The 17,762-nt window shown below is 41.3% G+C and overlaps 1 protein-coding gene across 5 annotated transcripts in view; it reads right to left on the bottom strand.

Annotated features, from left to right (window-relative positions):
• The window catches only part of LOC122783945 (nesprin-2), a 70,758-nt gene that overhangs the window by 50,149 nt on the left and 2,847 nt on the right, over positions 1 to 17,762 (bottom strand). For 4 of the 5 annotated variants that reach the window (XM_044048923.1, XM_044048922.1, XM_044048920.1 and 1 more), the window contains exons 8-27: positions 17,387 to 17,494; positions 16,232 to 16,403; positions 15,180 to 15,491; positions 14,922 to 15,058; positions 14,552 to 14,678; positions 13,598 to 13,768; positions 12,011 to 13,492; positions 7,248 to 7,397; positions 6,109 to 6,264; positions 5,789 to 6,030; positions 3,659 to 5,696; positions 3,240 to 3,574; positions 3,008 to 3,152; positions 2,730 to 2,930; positions 1,786 to 2,045; positions 1,542 to 1,692; positions 853 to 996; positions 645 to 776; positions 363 to 545; positions 126 to 263 (exon numbers count right to left, since the gene is read on the bottom strand). In XM_044048923.1, coding sequence (XP_043904858.1) covers positions 126 to 263; positions 363 to 545; positions 645 to 776; positions 853 to 996; positions 1,542 to 1,692; positions 1,786 to 2,045; positions 2,730 to 2,930; positions 3,008 to 3,152; positions 3,240 to 3,574; positions 3,659 to 5,696; positions 5,789 to 6,030; positions 6,109 to 6,264; positions 7,248 to 7,397; positions 12,011 to 13,492; positions 13,598 to 13,768; positions 14,552 to 14,678; positions 14,922 to 15,058; positions 15,180 to 15,491; positions 16,232 to 16,403; positions 17,387 to 17,494 — 6,784 coding nt within the window. The remainder of the gene's footprint in view (positions 1 to 125; positions 264 to 362; positions 546 to 644; positions 777 to 852; positions 997 to 1,541; positions 1,693 to 1,785; positions 2,046 to 2,729; positions 2,931 to 3,007; positions 3,153 to 3,239; positions 3,575 to 3,658; positions 5,697 to 5,788; positions 6,031 to 6,108; positions 6,265 to 7,247; positions 7,398 to 12,010; positions 13,493 to 13,597; positions 13,769 to 14,551; positions 14,679 to 14,921; positions 15,059 to 15,179; positions 15,492 to 16,231; positions 16,404 to 17,386; positions 17,495 to 17,762) is intronic. The other variant, XM_044048924.1, reaches the window with a different exon arrangement.

Below are 17,762 nucleotides of genomic sequence, written 5' to 3'. Positions count from 1 at the left end.
AAATTCATAGTATCACCTTTGTATTGATATAACAGCAAAATACAACAGATACATAAATAAACACATATATTTAAGTTATATAAATCGGAAGAAGGTGCTTTTTTATTATACGTTGTGTCACTGACCTGCAGGGACTTTGCATGATTCTGGAGACTTTTGGCTGTCGTGAATGAGTAACAAGCACTGAGCCATGCCTGGGCCTCATCCAACCAGCAGCTGGCGCTGTAAGAAATGTCTTCAAACTCCTTAAGACAGGCGGGAATCTGAGAAAGGTAAGGCAGGTAATATTAGGAATGAAAAATGTCATTTTTGAACTCTGTTCAATCAATGGTGTAAATACTGTCCGACAGGTTGTGTCTGACCTTGCTGAGGAAGGACGTGCGGTACTCGGCCATCTGCGAGGCGTTCTGGTAGAGCTGCAGCGGCTGCGTGAGGTGGTCCATGAGGACGTGTGCTTGATCCGGCAGCTCCTCGGCGAGGTCCTGCACCTCGCTCTCCACGAGCATCAGGCGGCTGTGCCACAAGTCCAGCTCGTCCCAGACGCGCTGGAGAAAACGGGAGGAGAATCAAGTAGACCTTATTTTATTTATTTATCATTTATTTAGCCAGGAAATCTTACGTGTGAATGCACACAGTGGACACACCTTGAGGACATTTTGAGCTTCACTGACTGTTGGACTTTTCTGCTCCAGCAGAACTTTCACCTTCTCCAGACCTGAGCCCAGCTCCCTCACTCGAACAGCCAGTTTACGGACTGGGACACTTCCCTCCATGAGCTGAAAAACAGTCCAGACCAGATCAGACCAGACTCCTTTACATGAAGATTTCGTACACGAGAGCTTTTCTTTTTACCTCCTCCTCTGCTCTCTGCAGCGAAAATTCTGTGTCCCTGAGACGTTGGCTGAGATCATCAGGAATCTCCGCGTACCGGCTCTGAACCTCGTCCATGATGCTCTGCAGTCTGGTCTTCTGCGAGGACAAATCCTCTCTGAGCTCCTGAGTTAGTGTTAGAGGAGAGACCGAGATCAGAGAGTTACAGATACTAACTGGGTGGTGGTGGTGTTACCTTCGACTAAACTGATCAAATTTGATTAAGGTATTTTCCTGTTAGAGGCTGAAACTTGAAAGAATGCTGTATATTTGAAAGGAAAGGACGACCATAGATGTGCAGTACTGCTGATTTTTGCTGGTTCGACTTCAACACACCGTCTGAATTCTGCAATCTAATTACAGATCCTGAGACTGATAAAAAATACAGTGTGTATGTTTCTCAGGATTTACCCCGACATTAAAAGAAAAACTTGTTTTTGACTTTGGTATTCAGTGTGGAAATGTTGTATGATTTAAGATTTTCTGTTAATAACATTGTGTAGAATGTTTGGCACAACTTTAATGTCCTCGTTATCCTCCCATTTTAAAGGCACACTTAATTAAAACACTTAAAACATTCATTTCAAAGGAAATTCCTGCCTCCCGTGTCCTAATTAGACACCCCAAAGCTGCTTTACCTTCTTGTGGAGCTTAAAACATAAGAACCTGACCTGTCGCTGGCTTGGGTTGGAACAGGTTTCCAGCTGTGGCAGAATGGTGAGCATGTGTCTCTCCACCTCTTCTATCTCCTCTTGGACTTGCTGCCTTTTGTTCTCCTCCTCCTGAGCGGCAGCTACGAGCAGCAGGTTTCTCTCTTTCAAGCTGCGAAGGAAACAACGGCATCTTCTCAGCATCTCTGATGATAAATGAGTAATCACTCACTCTCTCCCCACGTGTGTATTGAACAAATCCCACCTCCTGACGTTCTCTTGGATCTTCACCAGGGTTTTGCCGACGGGTCCGGGACTGACGGGGTCCTGGGACTCGGATAAGCTCAGCGCGTGCTCCAGTCGATGCTCCAGGGACGATAAGGCCTGCTGCTCCTGCTCCAGACTGGCCTGGTGTATCTCAGCCTGGACGAGAAGCTCCTGGGGTTTCTCCTGAGTGAAGCTCACGGTGGAGGAGTCGGGCACCTCGGCCTGAAGACTGGCCAGATAACTGCAACACTGCCGTATCTAAAAAGGCACAGATTCAAATCTTAAATATGAACTTTACACTAGTTTTCTGTCCTGAACATGTCTTAAATGTGTCTAAACACATGGAGAAAAACGTTGAGAGGGTTTATTTGTTTTGTATAATATGTCATTTATATTCTGGATTGCCAGCCTGTGTCTCTAAATCGTGGTGTCTTCTCAATCCTTAGGGCATATTTTCACATAATAGAGTCTTTATGACCAGTGAAGAAATTCTTGGTGCTCACTCTGTCTACTCAACTTTACAGAAGCAGTACAAATAAGAGAAAAGTGGTGGTTTCAGTAAAAAAATAAATAAAAATGCAAGTATATAAAGAATAAAATACGATGTGTGACCTGAATATTGTTTAATTTAAAGTTTCAGTTTAATTCATTTTGATCATATTTTGAAATGTTGTGATACAATGACAGATAATTAAATATAAAGTTCTGCTCTTGAGTGAAAGGTAGTTAATTGTGTTGTTTTTATGGTCAAAAACTCATATCTGAGGCAAAACAAGCATGTGTTGTTAAATTTTATCCATATACAGTAAATTGAACCTTTGTTATGACGATAATGAAGAATATTACATCACGGTATATAGTGTTCTTGAAAAATTGCCCAGCCCTAATTACTGTATATGTGTCATGTAGATGCATTGAAATGTCTGAGGTTGTTCAACTCACACTTGTCGTGATGTCCTTCCACTCCTCTTGCCTCTGCTCCGCGTGCGCCATCAGGAGGCCGAAGCCGCGCCGCAGCGACGACCAGCGGCGCCACAGGGCTCCCAGCTCCCCGTCCTTACCAACACCGCAGCCCTGCATCGGACACCCGGCTCTCAGCTCTTCTATCTTCCCGACGAGGCTGCGGAGCTCCATCATCAGTAGCTACATGAAGAGATGAAAGTCAAGGATGTACGTGGAACCATACCAGAGAGTGTGTATAGATAAAAAAACGGTCTTACGGTCGCACTCTTTTGTTGGGTGACACATTTTTCGTACGACGTCACTGGGGCTGAAGCACATTCTGAAAGTCTGGCTTCCAGCCCGGAAAGACGCTGCTGCATGTTTTCATGACAACTCCTGTGGCTTTGCTGTCTCACTGCACACCTGGAAGAAATGTCTCCTGGGTGATTTTGTCTTCTTTTTTTTTTGAAGATGTAAAACAAATAATAACAGGACTTCAGAACCCAATACCTTTGCAAGGACTCCAGCCTGAGTTGGGCCTGTGCCTCCAGTATCGCTCGACCCACCAACAACTGGCTGAGAATGCTGATGTGGAGCTGCTCGACCTCTGGGTGCGAGAGGCAGGGTTGCCGGGGGAGCAGCTCTACAAGGTGGCATATGTGAGCCTGAAATCCATCTTCGAGAACCTCTAGAGCCTGCTGGGTCTGTCTTTGTTCCTCGGTACAGTCCAGAAACCCTCCAGGAGCTGACAAAAAGGTGGCTTCAGCGTTATGGAGAAAGGATATCGCTCCTTGAGCTGCCCACTGGTAATCCTTTAAAGATTCTCGAGCCTGGGATAAACACTCCTGTGTGGTCACATGATTAAGAAATGTTTAGAGAGGAAAACAAGTAAAAGGCAGGAGATTAAAATAAAGCATATTCAAGCTTACCATTCGCACATGACACTTCTGTATAGCTGTGTCTATAAGTGAGTTAAGCTCCTCGTCGTTCTTCAGGTTAATGTTTTCTTTCCTTCCCAGAGCTTTTAACACCCGCATCCCAGACTTCATATTTCTCCAAATGACCCAGGATCTTCGCAGCGCACCGTCGATTGCTTTCTCATCTGGACTGACTGGTTTGGCTTCATCCAGCTCCACTGTTGTTCTTTGGAAGAGCTCAGTTAAAGCAGGATGTTCAGAGGAAAGGTGCAGTCCTGACAGGAGCTTGGCCTCGAGGTTTTTGATATCATCTGTGACAGAATGCTCCCAAGTCACCAAAGTTTCCACGGTGTGTTGAATCCTCAGCCTCTCTGAATTAAGCTGGGATGGGTGCAGCTCATGAGCGATGGCCTCTAATTGGTCTCCTGCTTCTTGACACTGTGTCTTCATCAGAGGAAGTTCCACCAGGAGGGTTTGGCATAATCTGAACCTCTCATCCACACTGATTGTTCTATCTCTGGCACGCTGGACTTGCTCGTTGGCAATGTCCCTAGATTCCTCCATTTGTCTCCTCAGGTGCAGATATTTGTGTTGCTCAAAGGCACTGAGGCGAAGAGCTTTGCACCTGTCCTGCAGTTCCCCGATGGTGCACAGCAAGGCACTTCGCTTGGCCTCATGACAGTGCTGAAGCTCTTGTACCTGACACTGATTCTCCATTAGCATGTGCATCACTTGCGCTAACATTGAAAGTGTTTCCTGCCTTAAGGGGAAACTTCGCTTCTCCAGATCAGTAGAAATTTCCTTCAGGTTACTCTGGATGGTTGATAACTCCTCATCTGAAGAGGTTCGCTCATGAATCAGCTCCTCTAATTCCCAGCTGGTTGCTTTCTCATGAGCTAGCAGTCCATCCAATTCTGTCCAAAGGCCTGACAGTCTGTTGACAAGGTAGCGGCTCTCTCCTGGACTCAACCCCTCTGCGATGTCCTTGCAACTTTCTTCCATGGCCTCCACCAGTTTTAGCTTGCTCTGGATCTCCACGGTGGCTAACCTGTGCCTCTCCAGCTCACTCTGCAGCTTTTGGACGTCAGCCTTGGAAACATTTTCGACATGGGAATACACGTCTCTTGTAGCATGCGATTGTGCTAGCCAGGCGTCCAAGCTAGCCAACTGGGATAACAGTTTCTCCCTCTTCTGTAGGTGGTTCTTCATCGTGCCAAGAACATGATCCAAACTGTCAGCAATGGCTTCATAAAGGTCTTCCACTGTCTTCACTACTTGGTCACTTTCCTCTTTTTCCATATCAGAAGCTACTTCTTTTATCTCCTCTATCTGTGCTTGCATTTTAGACCACTGGGACAAGATATCCGTTTGAAATTTCTTCATGTCAACAATTTGACTGCGCGCTTCCTCTGGGAAGAGAGCTAGTTTTTTCCCAATAGAGATGTGGTTTTCTGCCTGTTTGGCCCAGATGATCAAGTCCTGTAATTGTTTATTGATCCTGGTTAACGACGTTCCTCCACAGCTACCTGCGAAAGTGCTGAGCATTTTCTTGGTGACGTCGAGCAATGACTCCAGCTCCTGAAGCTTATTCTGGATCTCATTCTTCTCCTTCTGACCCACGGAGAAATTGACGAGAGCGTCCGACTGGGATTTTAAGTGTAAATAAAGCTGGTTATAGAGTTTTACATCCGTGGTCAGACAAGCTAGTTCTAAAGCGCTTTTGCCGTCATTGCTTTGAGGGCTGGATTTGTGAAGATCTTCAAGCTTGGCTTTCAGGTGTTCGGCCTCTTTGATGAGAACAGAGGACTGAGAGGCAGAGTTTGCGGCGTGTCGCAGAGCTCTCTTGATACTTCCTTCTAATAGCCTCCATTCCTCTTGGACATCTCCAAGCTGGGCAAGGAGAGCGCCCGAACTCTCGGCATCGCTCAAGTGCGCTGATAACTGGCTGCTTAGGTGAAGCAGCTCCTCCATGACGTCCTTCTTCCTTTCCATGGTTTGCAGCAGAGCATGAAGTTTCTCAGCTTGAACAGCGCTGCTCCCCAAAGCATTTCTGACAAAATCCACAACACAAAAACATCACCAATCTTTATACATCAACCACATAAACAAAAGGTTTTACTTTCAGATCAATAAACGACTCACAAGCTCATGCTTTCCTTCTCAGCAGCTAAGACCTGCAGAAGAGCTCGAGCCATCTTCATCTGTCTGTGATACTGTTTGACCTGATCCAGCTGTGCCGCTTTCACCTGCACCGTAGCAGAGGCTTCGAGCAGAGCAGCACTCCGCCGTTCTTCAGCTCTCTTCGGGGCATTCGGGTCACAGTCTGTGGCATCGCTCGCGCTTTTCATAGCCGATACCTGCTCCTGCACACAGGACCTGTACTCCTGCGATGGACGACGGACAACAACTTAGTCCGTTGGTGCAAAGTAAGAATATGAAGTAAGCATCAGTACTTTACGTACCTCAGCCTCCTCCAGCTGTTTGGCCATAGCTGTGGCATCGAGTTGTGCCGGCTGGTATCGACACGCCAGGACCTGCTGGACGGTTCGTACCAACCGAATCTCTGGTTCGCCAGGAGACGACTTCACATACCACTTTAGATCAATGTGTGGTGTCCTCTATTCAATCATAACATTAACAAACAAAATAAATAAATGAATTTAGTGAGAAACTGAAGCTTTGTTGCAAAACTGGCAGCAAACATGAAAAAAAAGGGCAAGAATATCAATTTTGTATTGTCTCAATAAAGAGAAGATGCTAATTTGTTCATGGTACGTGGGTTCTATTTTCATGCTTTTTGATACCAAGTCACTTGTTGACATGACTTGTTGACAAATACTGAGTTTCTTCCTTATCTCGATTCAAGAGCATGGTCTTGAATGGATTTGGATAAACCCTGCACGCACACTCTCTCTCTCGCTCTCTCACATGGCTCCTGTTCAGATAAGAACAGTGGTTTTTTTTTATCTGCACTCAGATACACTGTTGTTGCATAAGTGTCTCATATGATTCAGTTTGAAATCCTTCATCTCATGCTCAGGATGCTTCTGCAGCTGTTTGAGAGCATGAGAGCAGGATTTTCAGGGAGGAAATTGTTCCAAAATGAAAAAATAATACTCTCAAAATGAAAGCTACTGAATAAAGATAGGAAATGCACTATGTACACAAAGTGAATGATAAAGTGTGGGTCATTAGACACCAGCAGGAAACCATTGTACCCTTTAGGTGCTTCCTGTATCACTTCCTGTCAGCAGCATCATGGGAATACATCATTCAAACAACTGTTACTCCCATCTCATCACTGCCCTGTTTGGAAATAACAACATTTTCATTTTAACAAAAAGAAATTGAATCAGTAGCAAGTAGATTTCATGGAGATGATTCACCTCTAACTGAAATGAAGAAGCATTTTCTGTCCAGTTGCCACTAATTCAAATACTTTTAGAGAACTATGACATGGATGAATGAGAATCTACACAGACAGTAAATCATTTGTTCAAATATAAGCTCCTGTAAACACATTTTAAACCTCATACTCTCTGTATTGACTCACAACATATGATTCGTCAGACAGGTGCCGTTTCAACCACTTGATACTCACATTTATTATGTTTCCCCTCTCCACCAGGCTCTGTATGTCGGATAAAATATCCAGCATTGTTGCGGAGCTGCTTTTGTGGGACATCTTTGTCTCCGCAGTGGACAAACCCAGCGCCGTCCTCTCAGGCTCCGCGTCTTCTTGCGTCTGAGGCTGCAAACACAGAGGACAGGGGTGGTGTCAACATTTCATCTTTCTTCTTCTTCTTCCTCTCCTGTGTTTGCTTACAGATAATAAGGGAGCTTCCTGTTCGTCCCCTGCTCCACGGCGAGTGAGCGTTGCTGCTACTACTGTGTTGACAGTGGCCCGGCGAGTCAGTTAACTTGACTGAAGAATGTGCCTGTGTAGGGAGCAGTTCTGCCCTGAGGGACATAGACTTTGTCTATTCATCTATGAATAAGTAAATGCTGCCTTCTCCCGCCCCAGCTGATTTGTAATAGCTTGGTTAGACATGGGAATCACCAGAGTGGAACATGTTTATTTACCTGGGATACTAGGCGACAAACAGGGGAGGCGCCCTTTAAAGTGCGTTTAAGTATGACCAGGACATGTGTTGTGAAAGGGTGTAGGTAGAGAAGAGTGTGAAAACGTACAACTGACTCACTGACGGGGATAAAGCAACACCGCAGAGATAGTGTTTCTGATATTTTATACTGTAAGAATCAAGTTTGACTCATAATAGTGTTTCCTTCTCATGTTGCAAGAGGCCGGGATGCGATTCAAAAAGTGGTTTTACGTTGACAAAAGGGGATCACTGTGATCGCTAGGTAACAGTTCAAACACTCAGTGTATCGTTTTACACAGAGGTCACACGACGTGCTTTTTAAATATAAAAGAAGAACACGGGGGAAAATGTCAAGAGAAAAGCACAAACACAAACAGTTAAACAAAATCAACAACAATGTTGTAAAATGCGTAAAATATTAAGAGATTTTTAAATATCTTACAGAATCTAATTGTAAGATATGGAGAGCAAACAACAAACTACCAGTTATGCAAGATTAAATAGTTAAATTCCAGATTAAGATGCAGTGAAAGCAGCAGAAATCTGAGCAGTTTCCCGTTTAAAGGTTATATTTGAGGCAGATTTAAAAGCCATCTGGTTCCAGCAGTGGGCAGATTATTCTCACATTTTTCTAAATTAGTTTAAAAGTATACTTTAACATGTCATTTTTCTAAATAAAAGGTAAGTAAACAAAAGGCCCACAGCTAAAAAGAACAAGCTAGTAATATCTAAATCATATTTACATGCACCTGTCATTTATACTCAAGCTGCAGCTTCTACAGTGCAAAATTAAAATCAACAAATTGGTGTCTTTTAATACAAGTATTCTGGTATTTAAAGGGGAATTTAAGGACAATCACAGTTCATTTATTACTCACAATAGAGTTACTTGAAAGAGTGGCTTGAAAAACATCTAAAAACTAAAGAATTCTAAAGTTACTGCAGTCTCTCCATTGATATTGGCAGTTGTCACTCGTCGTTTTCTGTCTCCTGCTGTTTTTTTGTAGTAAGTACATCCTCAGTTTTCATGGACGTTCGGGTTTTATGTGTCATATTTCTTCCTTGATATCTTTATTTTTCCCCTTTCATACCTAATTTATGATCCTGTCTGTGGAGCTGGTTCGAAAACACAACAGGTGCCAGGGAAAAAAAGGAAAAATCCAGTTTCTGTCTCAGACTCTTAGACTTTTATATAATTCTTTTTTTTTTCTTTTGGACTTTTTGTTGTTGGTTTTTTTGTGTGAACACTGGTATACTTTAACGTGCAGACGCGTTGACAGCAGGAAAACAAGCACTGCACAAGGGCTGGATACCATTTAGCTTGTTCAGTGACAGCGTCAAACTGGGTCACCTGAACTGATGTTATCAGTCACACAATCCTGAACAAGGCAGAAAGAACAGAGAACTACATTTTTTCCCTGTCTATTATTATGAAAGTTTATCAAAAATAACTAAGGACTGGACAAGAACATGCATTTGAGTGATGACATTCAAATGCCAGACGGCGACAGGAATAAATACACTTAGAGACAAATGAGTTCCAGCCATATCAAGGGTAAAACTTAAGGATAAAACGACAGTCGTGAAATGTCAAAAAAAAAGCAACAACCACCCACTTTACTGTGAAGCTAAGATCAGGGCAGGAGAATAGCTCATAAATGTCACAGAAGACCATGTTTGATGTGTGAAATTTAAGGTAGCAAAGGCTGTGAATTTGTCTGGGGGCATCAGACACACTTATTTTCCATCACTCAGATTTCTTTAGTAGGAGGAAAAATGTGTTAAATTTGTTTTACTTTTCATATTCTGTTTCTTAAACTTTAAAAGCTGAAAATCAAACACTGGAGGTCTTTTTTTAAAAAATTGCATGAATAATAAACACAACATTATAGCCAATTCAGATCAATGGCTACATGCAGTATAAATGATCTAATCTGATAATGTCAAAATACTGGCATCAAATTTGGTCATCATGGCAATTGTGTGATATAGTATTCTAATCATTTGGGTTTTTTCAATAGGGAGGTAATGTTGTGGTTTCCAGCTTGGTTATAACAATGTAATAGTGTGGTAATAAAGACATAATATTACAGTAAAAATGGGATGGGGGGAAAAAAATTGATACAGTGAGATATCACAATATTTTCCATGGTGATATTATATCACTTTTGAGACCAAGTATTGATTATTTATTTATATTTTAGCAACAGTTACAAATAATATAATATTGTAATATATGGTGACTTAAATATCTTGAAAATAATGTATTGTGATAATATCATTGTGACTTAAATATCGGGATACTATCATGTCATGACTTACATATTGTGACAACATATTGTTGTATTGTTACTTATATACTGTGATATCGTAACATGACTTAAATATTGGGATAATATTGTATCATGACTTAAATATCGTAATAATATATTGTTGTATCTTGATTTAAATATCGTGATAATATCGTATCATATTGTGACTTAAATATCATGATAATATCGTATCACATTGTGACTTAATGATCATGATAATATCGTTTCATTTTGTGACTTAATTATTGTGATAATATTGTATCATATTGTGACTTAAATATCGTGATAATATCAAATCACATTGTGACTTAATTATCGTGATAATATCGTATCACATTGTGACTTAATTATCGTTATAATATTGTATCATATTGTGACTTAAATATTGTGATAATATCATTTCATATTGTGACTTAAATAGCGTGATAATATCATATCATATCGTGACTTAAATATCGTGATGATATCGTATCATATCGTGATATCGTATCATGACTTAAATATTGTGATAATATTATATCTTGATTTAAATACTGGGATTATATCGTAACCCAAATTAATATTAAGGTAATAGCTTGGTGATGACAATTACCGATATATTACCCTAAGTAAAAGAAAATGTTTATCAATCAATTCAAATTTTATTTGTGTAGCACCAAATCACAACATGCACTTTTACATAATAAGGGGCAGAAATATTATGATATTATTGAGAGAAGAATAGAGAAGAGAAACCCAACAGTTCACACGATGAGCAAAAAACTTGTGTTAGTGAAGAAGAACAAAGAAAACAACATCAAAACAAAAACTCCCTTTTAACAGGAAGAACCAGGCTCAAAGATGTGCTGCCATCTGCCTCGACCGGTTGTGGTGAAAGGAGAAAATGGAAGAGAGGTGGGAGGGAAAAGAAAAAGGAGACAGAGAAGAGAGGTGGGGGGATTGAGATGGAGACAGAAGAGCAGATGTATAACACTCGTATTCATGTCATGTCAAAAATAGTGTAATGAGATTGGTAAAACTGTTTATTAGGGTTGAGATGACATGTTTTGAAGAGGATTGTATCTCGGTACTTACAGTATATATACTTGTATAATTGTCCCAATTGTTTTTAGTTGTTTATATTATGTTTGCATATCTATTTATTACTCTTCTCTTTTATGTTTATCCACCATGTACTGCACAGCACTTTGTATTGCGATTCTAAAACGCACACAAAATAGAAACACAAGTTCAGAGACATGAATCAAGAATGAAAAAAATTATTTGGTGGTGAATAAAGCTATTATTGTGAGCATATACTGTAGTGTGCAAATAATTAGATCTAGATTTGTTTTTTAGGCAACGCTATAATGACTATTAAGTATTAATTACAGCCCGAGCATGAACGCCAGGGGCCGAAAAGGTACAATAATAATAATAATAATCTGAGGCACGAGGAACCTCAGATTATTATTATTATTATTATTATTATTATTATTATTATTATTATTATCATTCTGTGGCTTTCCGGGCATTTTTGAGGGGGTTAACGCGCATAAAAACTCTGGAAACTTGGCCTGGAGGTCAGGTGTGGCAAGAATGCGATATTGTCATAGTGCTCTGACCTGTGCGTTGCAACAAGGCTCTATAGCGCCTGCTAAGGTGAAACATGGATGGAGCAAGCCAAAACTAAGTTGCCGAATTAGTACTTTTAGCAGAAATATCTTTAAAAAAATAAAAAATTATTATTCTGATTGTATAATAGTGTTATTTGTGACTCAAGATGTAGAAATGAATAAGTTGAAATTCCTGAAAGTCCCAGAGATATTTTCTGTCAGCACGCCATTACCATCACATTGTGATGACTATGATAATAAAATGGTATTATCACACAATTCTTTCCCTATTATAAAATTAGAACCATACTACTATTATAATGTGCTTTGAATAAAGTTTAAAATGAAGCCCACCTGTTCCTGCGTCTCCTCTGCGTCTTCCAGCGATGCAGGTAACTCGTCTTCACCATCATCTCCTAGCAACAAAGCGATGCCTCGTCTTTTTGTCACCTCCTGGTGCTTGTTGGACTCCGGGCCTTCAGAGCCACTCGCCTCCTCTGCGTTTCCTCCTTCTGTCAACTCTGCTGCTCCTCCCGTACCTGCGCCGTCTGCAGTGTCGGCACCCATCGTCTGCTCATCGCCACCAGTTTCAGTGAAGGTGTCTCCGCTCTGCACCGGACTTTCCACCGCGCCCAGGACTGAGCTCTCTGTGTGACACAGATCTGTCGCGTCCAGTTTGACACTGGGAAACGTTGCTTCTGCTGCAGTGAGCCGACATGTGGAGGAATTAAATGCCATGTCGTGATATACCTCTGGGGATTCTGGTAATATGGCACTTGTAGATTGTACATCGTTAACCTCTGTGCTCATTGTCAAGGACTTTTCTGACAATTTTGGTTCAAGACGTTCTTCTGTGATATTCGAGCGTGGTTCAACGTTTCCCCTTCCCTGTCGCACAGGCGTCTCCATGTCCAACACTATTGTAAACACACTCTTTGGCGTCACCTCCATATCCCTCTCCTTTTCTTGACCATCTTTAAAATCTTTAATCGTCTCTAAATGTGCAGCTAAATGGTTTTTCCTCAAGACGTCTGTTTTGTTAGATTTGGGGCTGAGTGATTTTGAAAGCAGGTCCAGTCTCTGCTTAGTGAAGCCCGTGTTAGAAACTTCTGCGATCAGCTCCGCGCCGACGTTTTCCCTCTCCGACGCGACGCGTGGCTCCATCTCCAGCACTATCGTGTACACAGTCTTTGGAGTCAGTCGCTCAAGAGCATCCGTCGTTCCCTTTGGTTGTGCCATCGCTTCAGTGGCAGAAGGTGGGAAGTCTTTGTGTGTCGCGGCCACAGATGTGTTACAGTCCAGGACTGACGTAGCGTCTTCCTGCAGTGGTTCAGGTTCACGTGAATCTGACTCTAAAGGTTTCATTTTATTTCCAGAAAGCGTCTGAAGGCTGCTATCAGTGTTAATGTTGCCAAGACCTTCATCTGGCTCAAGATCATTTATCAAGTTTGATTTTGAAGTCAACTGTTGGATTTCAACAGAAGGCTCATGTGGGATCTTTGTATTTGGGACGTGATTACGTTCTAAGGCACCGTTTTTGGCTGATTGCGTAAAGCTCCTGACTAAAATGTCTTCTCGTTCCACGTCTCTTACAGCTTCCATATTAGATCCTCCTAAATTGTTTGCGGCCGGCTCAGTCGAAGGACGCTCTCTTTCTAAAATGCTGACCAAGGCTTTGGTAACGATCGGACTTTCATTCCGATCACTTTCCGACATTCCCTCATCTGCTGCAGAAAGGGAAGGAGGCTCTGGAGGACACACGGCCACCAGTGAAGCAGAATGTGATCCGTGCGTCTCCCTTTTGTCCAGTTCCACTTCATTTGGACCTTGAGTTATCTACACAAAACCCAAGGAAATTGAACACAAGTATTAATCTCACACAGAAAATGATTGTCGTTATCGCTTTGTGCCGAGAGATTCAGGTACAGGGACGAAACTCACCTGGCATTCAGACAAGGCATTAAGTACACAGGAGCTTTCAGTGAGAGCAATAGAGGCTTTTTTCTGCAGGTCCTTCGAGGCTGTTGTTCCCAAAATGTTTGGAAGAAAATCTTTGTCTGCGAGTAACTCTCTGAGATATTGTTGAAGCTGCAAACCTTCATCGGCAGCTGCCTAACGGAGCAAAGACAGGTGAACAACTTCAGTAGTTTTAACAACAAGAAACAGTAAAACTCTCTTTATAACTCACAGCTACCTGCACAAGCGGTGCTCAAACAGTTCTTGGTATCCTTATGGATTTGTTAAGGGCCTAGATTTTACAGAGGCTGTCATTTTGTGTCGCCATGTTTCTACAAGGGTCACAGCATGCATCTTAACTTTCGTATGCTAACTACAGAAAAAGGAGGAAAGACTTCCTGTTTGGTATGTGAAGGCCACCGTCCATTCTGGAAAAGTTTATGGATAATAAAATACAATTTGGATGAATATACACACACTAAAACATCATGTAAATAAAGTATTTGTTTAATTCCACAACGAAACATACAGAAAAAATTAAAAACAAGTAAAAGGACGAACAGTCTCTCAGGCCGATGATAAAAATGAGTCACAACATGTTCATGATGTTCAGTTACACAAAATGAGTCACATGCTTTTTTTTTAAATAAGGGCACAAAAATATGGATAATGGATAGATTTAGATTTATTCCTTCAAAGCACATACAGCACTACAAAAAAAAGAAAGAATGAAAGTTTTTGTGCCGGCACAAATTCAAAGTTCATTGAATGTTTCAGCCTCTCTCATTTTCAGGGAAGTGCTTTCAGTCTCAAATTCACATATTTCAAGCCACAGTTTTATTATTGTGGATAATGGATGTGGATTAACTTAATTGCCGGGGTCCGAGTCAGAAGCCCAGATTACTGTGTTTCATATGAAACAGGAAAAGGAGTTATTACCTGGCCGAGTGATGCCGGTTCAGCTACTGTTTGCCTCCAGTGCCGCAGCTGCCCGACCACCTCCTTCACCCTGTTAGCAGTGGCCTCTGCACACTCCTGCTTCTTCTGGAGAAAGACGGAGCGGAGGCTGCAGTTGGAACAAACGCAAAAAAAGAAAGAGGCGAAACAACACAACAAAAACAGTGAATTATGAATTCCTGCATAGGAAATAGCTCTAGTTTATTTTGATACAGGTATGAGTCGGATATTTGGTAAAATGTTGATGTAGTTTTCGGAGTTGAAACACTGAATGACCTCTGTGTTTTGTGCTGTACACACAACATTACTGGTGAGTCAGATCATTCTGAGGGATGTGACTTCTGTGTCGTACCTGTCAAAGTCTTTAGTGACTCCATTGACGTTCACAGTGGCTTCCGGAGGGGGGACTTCCTGTGTGACGCTGGACTCGTCAGTGTCCTGCAGACTGTGAACTCTGGAGGCCAACTCTGTCAGCCTGCTTTCAACGTCCTGAGAGGCGCAAAATTGAAAACACTCAAGCTTTTATAGATTTATTTTTAATGTTTGAGTTGTTGTAAATAGGTGAATTCATTGAAGCTACTCTCACTCGATCACAATGAGTGTCCGTTACCTGTATGACGCGCCACTGCTGTTTGAGCTGCCTCACGTCACGGTTGACGCGCAGGTTTCCAACATTTTCTGCCAGATCTTTCACAGCCGCGTGAACACTGGAGAGCTCGTCCTTCACTTGATGAGCTGTCAGGCTGCTGTTCTCTGTGAGGAGAGTTTCTGTGATGCTGCTGCTGTCTAGCGCCCTCCTGTGTTGCTGGAGGTCGGAGAGGCTGCCGTGAGCCTCGGCGGTGACACCGTCAGCGATCGAGTCCTTCGGTGCTTCAAGTTGGGACGTTTGTGTTCCTAGGTTTGCCGAGTCTTCCAGCAATGTCTGAAGAGTAGAGACAATGATGCATCAACATCTTCTGTGGTATGATAAATAGAAAAATCTTAGTTTTTATGTGAAAGATGAGAGACCAGATCATATAATCTACTGGAAACCTTGTGTAAAACATGTATAAACAAAACCTTTACTTAGTTACATTTACTCAATTTTAGTTCCCCAAGGTTTAGGATTTGGGTGTTGAGGCACTTTAATTTTACTTACTGTTTTTGTTTTATTTATCCTTTTGTCTGTATAGGTTCTTGCGGATTTATTAGTTAACACTGTGCATATACATCACACCCTATATAAATATGCCATAAATAATATATACTGTCATATAATCTTCAGAAAAAAAGTCATTCAAAAAAGTTATTAAATGTGTAGGAATTAGAGATCATGCAAACATTTGGTTTCAAGGTCACGTATCTGAATGTTCTTAGCTCTTATATTCAAATATTGAAGAGGAGTGGGTTTCTTTTATATATAATTTAAGTTAAAAAATAAATCAAACCTTTTGAATTTCTAAATGTGAACATTAACCTGAACATTAATCATTTTTTATGAACTTTTACTCCTTTCTTGCACAAAATTCAAGCACTTTTAATGACCCATGTCTATTTAGGGAATTTCCAAAGACAAGGGTCAAGAACATTTTCTTTTCAAATTCACAGACTTTTAAGGATTTCAAGGACCTGTGCACTGCACTTCCTGCCAGTTTTATCCGATATAAATGCACACGTGTTCACCTCAGTTGATTGAGGCTGAGAACGCTGCTTCTCTTCTTCTCCGTGTAGAACGACAGCGTAGAAGTTGCGGCATCGCTGCAAAAGTTTGCTGCTTTCAAGCACCGGCGCCGTTTGCTGAAGGTCACTGCTTTGCAAGGACGACACGAGCCGACTGAGGACGTCTGTCCTCACTCTGAAAAGAAAGAGAGAAAACAGCGGGGGCGTGACGTTTGGAAACTGTTAATTCACAATATCAGATGTTAATATGGACATAAAAAACTAAGCCGTGCCCAAAGTGTAGAAAATAACTCAATAATAATTCACTTTATTTATGCAAATATAACACTCTTCCCTTTGGTTGGATGACAGTTTTGTAGAATTTTGTGGTGTATTATTTATTCGGGGAAAACTTGAATTGAGGCATTATTTTTTAATCCCATTTGGAAATTTGTACAATTCCTGCACACGTGCTTCACAATAACAATACTTGGAAACATTAAATTAACAGTTTAGTTTGCTTTATTTGCACGTTGTATATAAAAGAAACACAAAAAATTGAGGCAAAAAGGCTGAGAAAGACACAACCCATGTAACACAATGTACAGTATATTTAAAAGGTGCAGTGTCTCTGCAGTGCAAAATGCTTTACATACTAATGTTTGACCTCATCTTTCCAAACAGTCACATGAGGATTTAACTTCTAATTATTTACTGGCTTTTAATAAGGCCATCTACTGCTGCATTGTAAATGGAAATAGAAAGCAGGATAGAAACAGGTTTGTGACATTAATTACAGTATCTCTCACTGTATCATTTTCCTACTTTGGTGAGTCAACAAACAATGAACTAGTCAATAGTGAGACACCTTCATCCCACAGTCATCTTAAGGCGATACACACCTCTATAATCCATGTGCGCAGGTCGAGTTAAGTCACAAATCACAAAGGGAAATGCTGCTATCATCTTAAATAAGGGTTAATCTTATGAGTAAATGTATGTATTCATGTGTAGAGACAGACACTGATTTACAGTATTGTGTCAATGGATTTAACCTAAATACTCATTGTTATACAGCCCTGATTAACAGCTCATTATTCCTTAATAATAGGGGTAGGGGTCTCAGTTTCTACAGATTCTACAGGGTTTTTTTCCTAAAAGAACATACACCTTAGTTACCTTAGTTTAAGAGCTTCCTCTTGCAGGAGAATAACATCCTCCCCCTTGCCTGCTTTTTCCTCAGCGCCTTGAAGCCATCGCTCCAAATGCTCACACTCCATTTGCAGCCTGAAAAAAATGTACAACACAATGTAGATTAAAAAGTGACAACATACGTGCAGCGGGCGACCTGTGGATGAGAGGATTATTTATTTCGCTTATTGTGGTAAACTACTCTAGAGCAGAGGTCTCAAACTCAGGGCCCAGCTGATCGATTTCATGCAGCCTTTCACTTAATTTCTTGTTATTGATAATGAAAACATGGCTGCAGCTGCTAGTGAGGTGACAGAATATAATACTAAATATGTCTGAATCACAATAACAGATTTGGTTATTT

This window comes from Solea senegalensis, linkage group LG17 (genome assembly GCF_019176455.1).
Source record: "Solea senegalensis isolate Sse05_10M linkage group LG17, IFAPA_SoseM_1, whole genome shotgun sequence".
Classification (NCBI taxonomy): Eukaryota; Metazoa; Chordata; class Actinopteri; order Pleuronectiformes; family Soleidae; genus Solea; species Solea senegalensis.
Note: the sequence above shows the minus strand (reverse complement) of the source record. Positions and strands in the feature narration are given on the sequence as shown.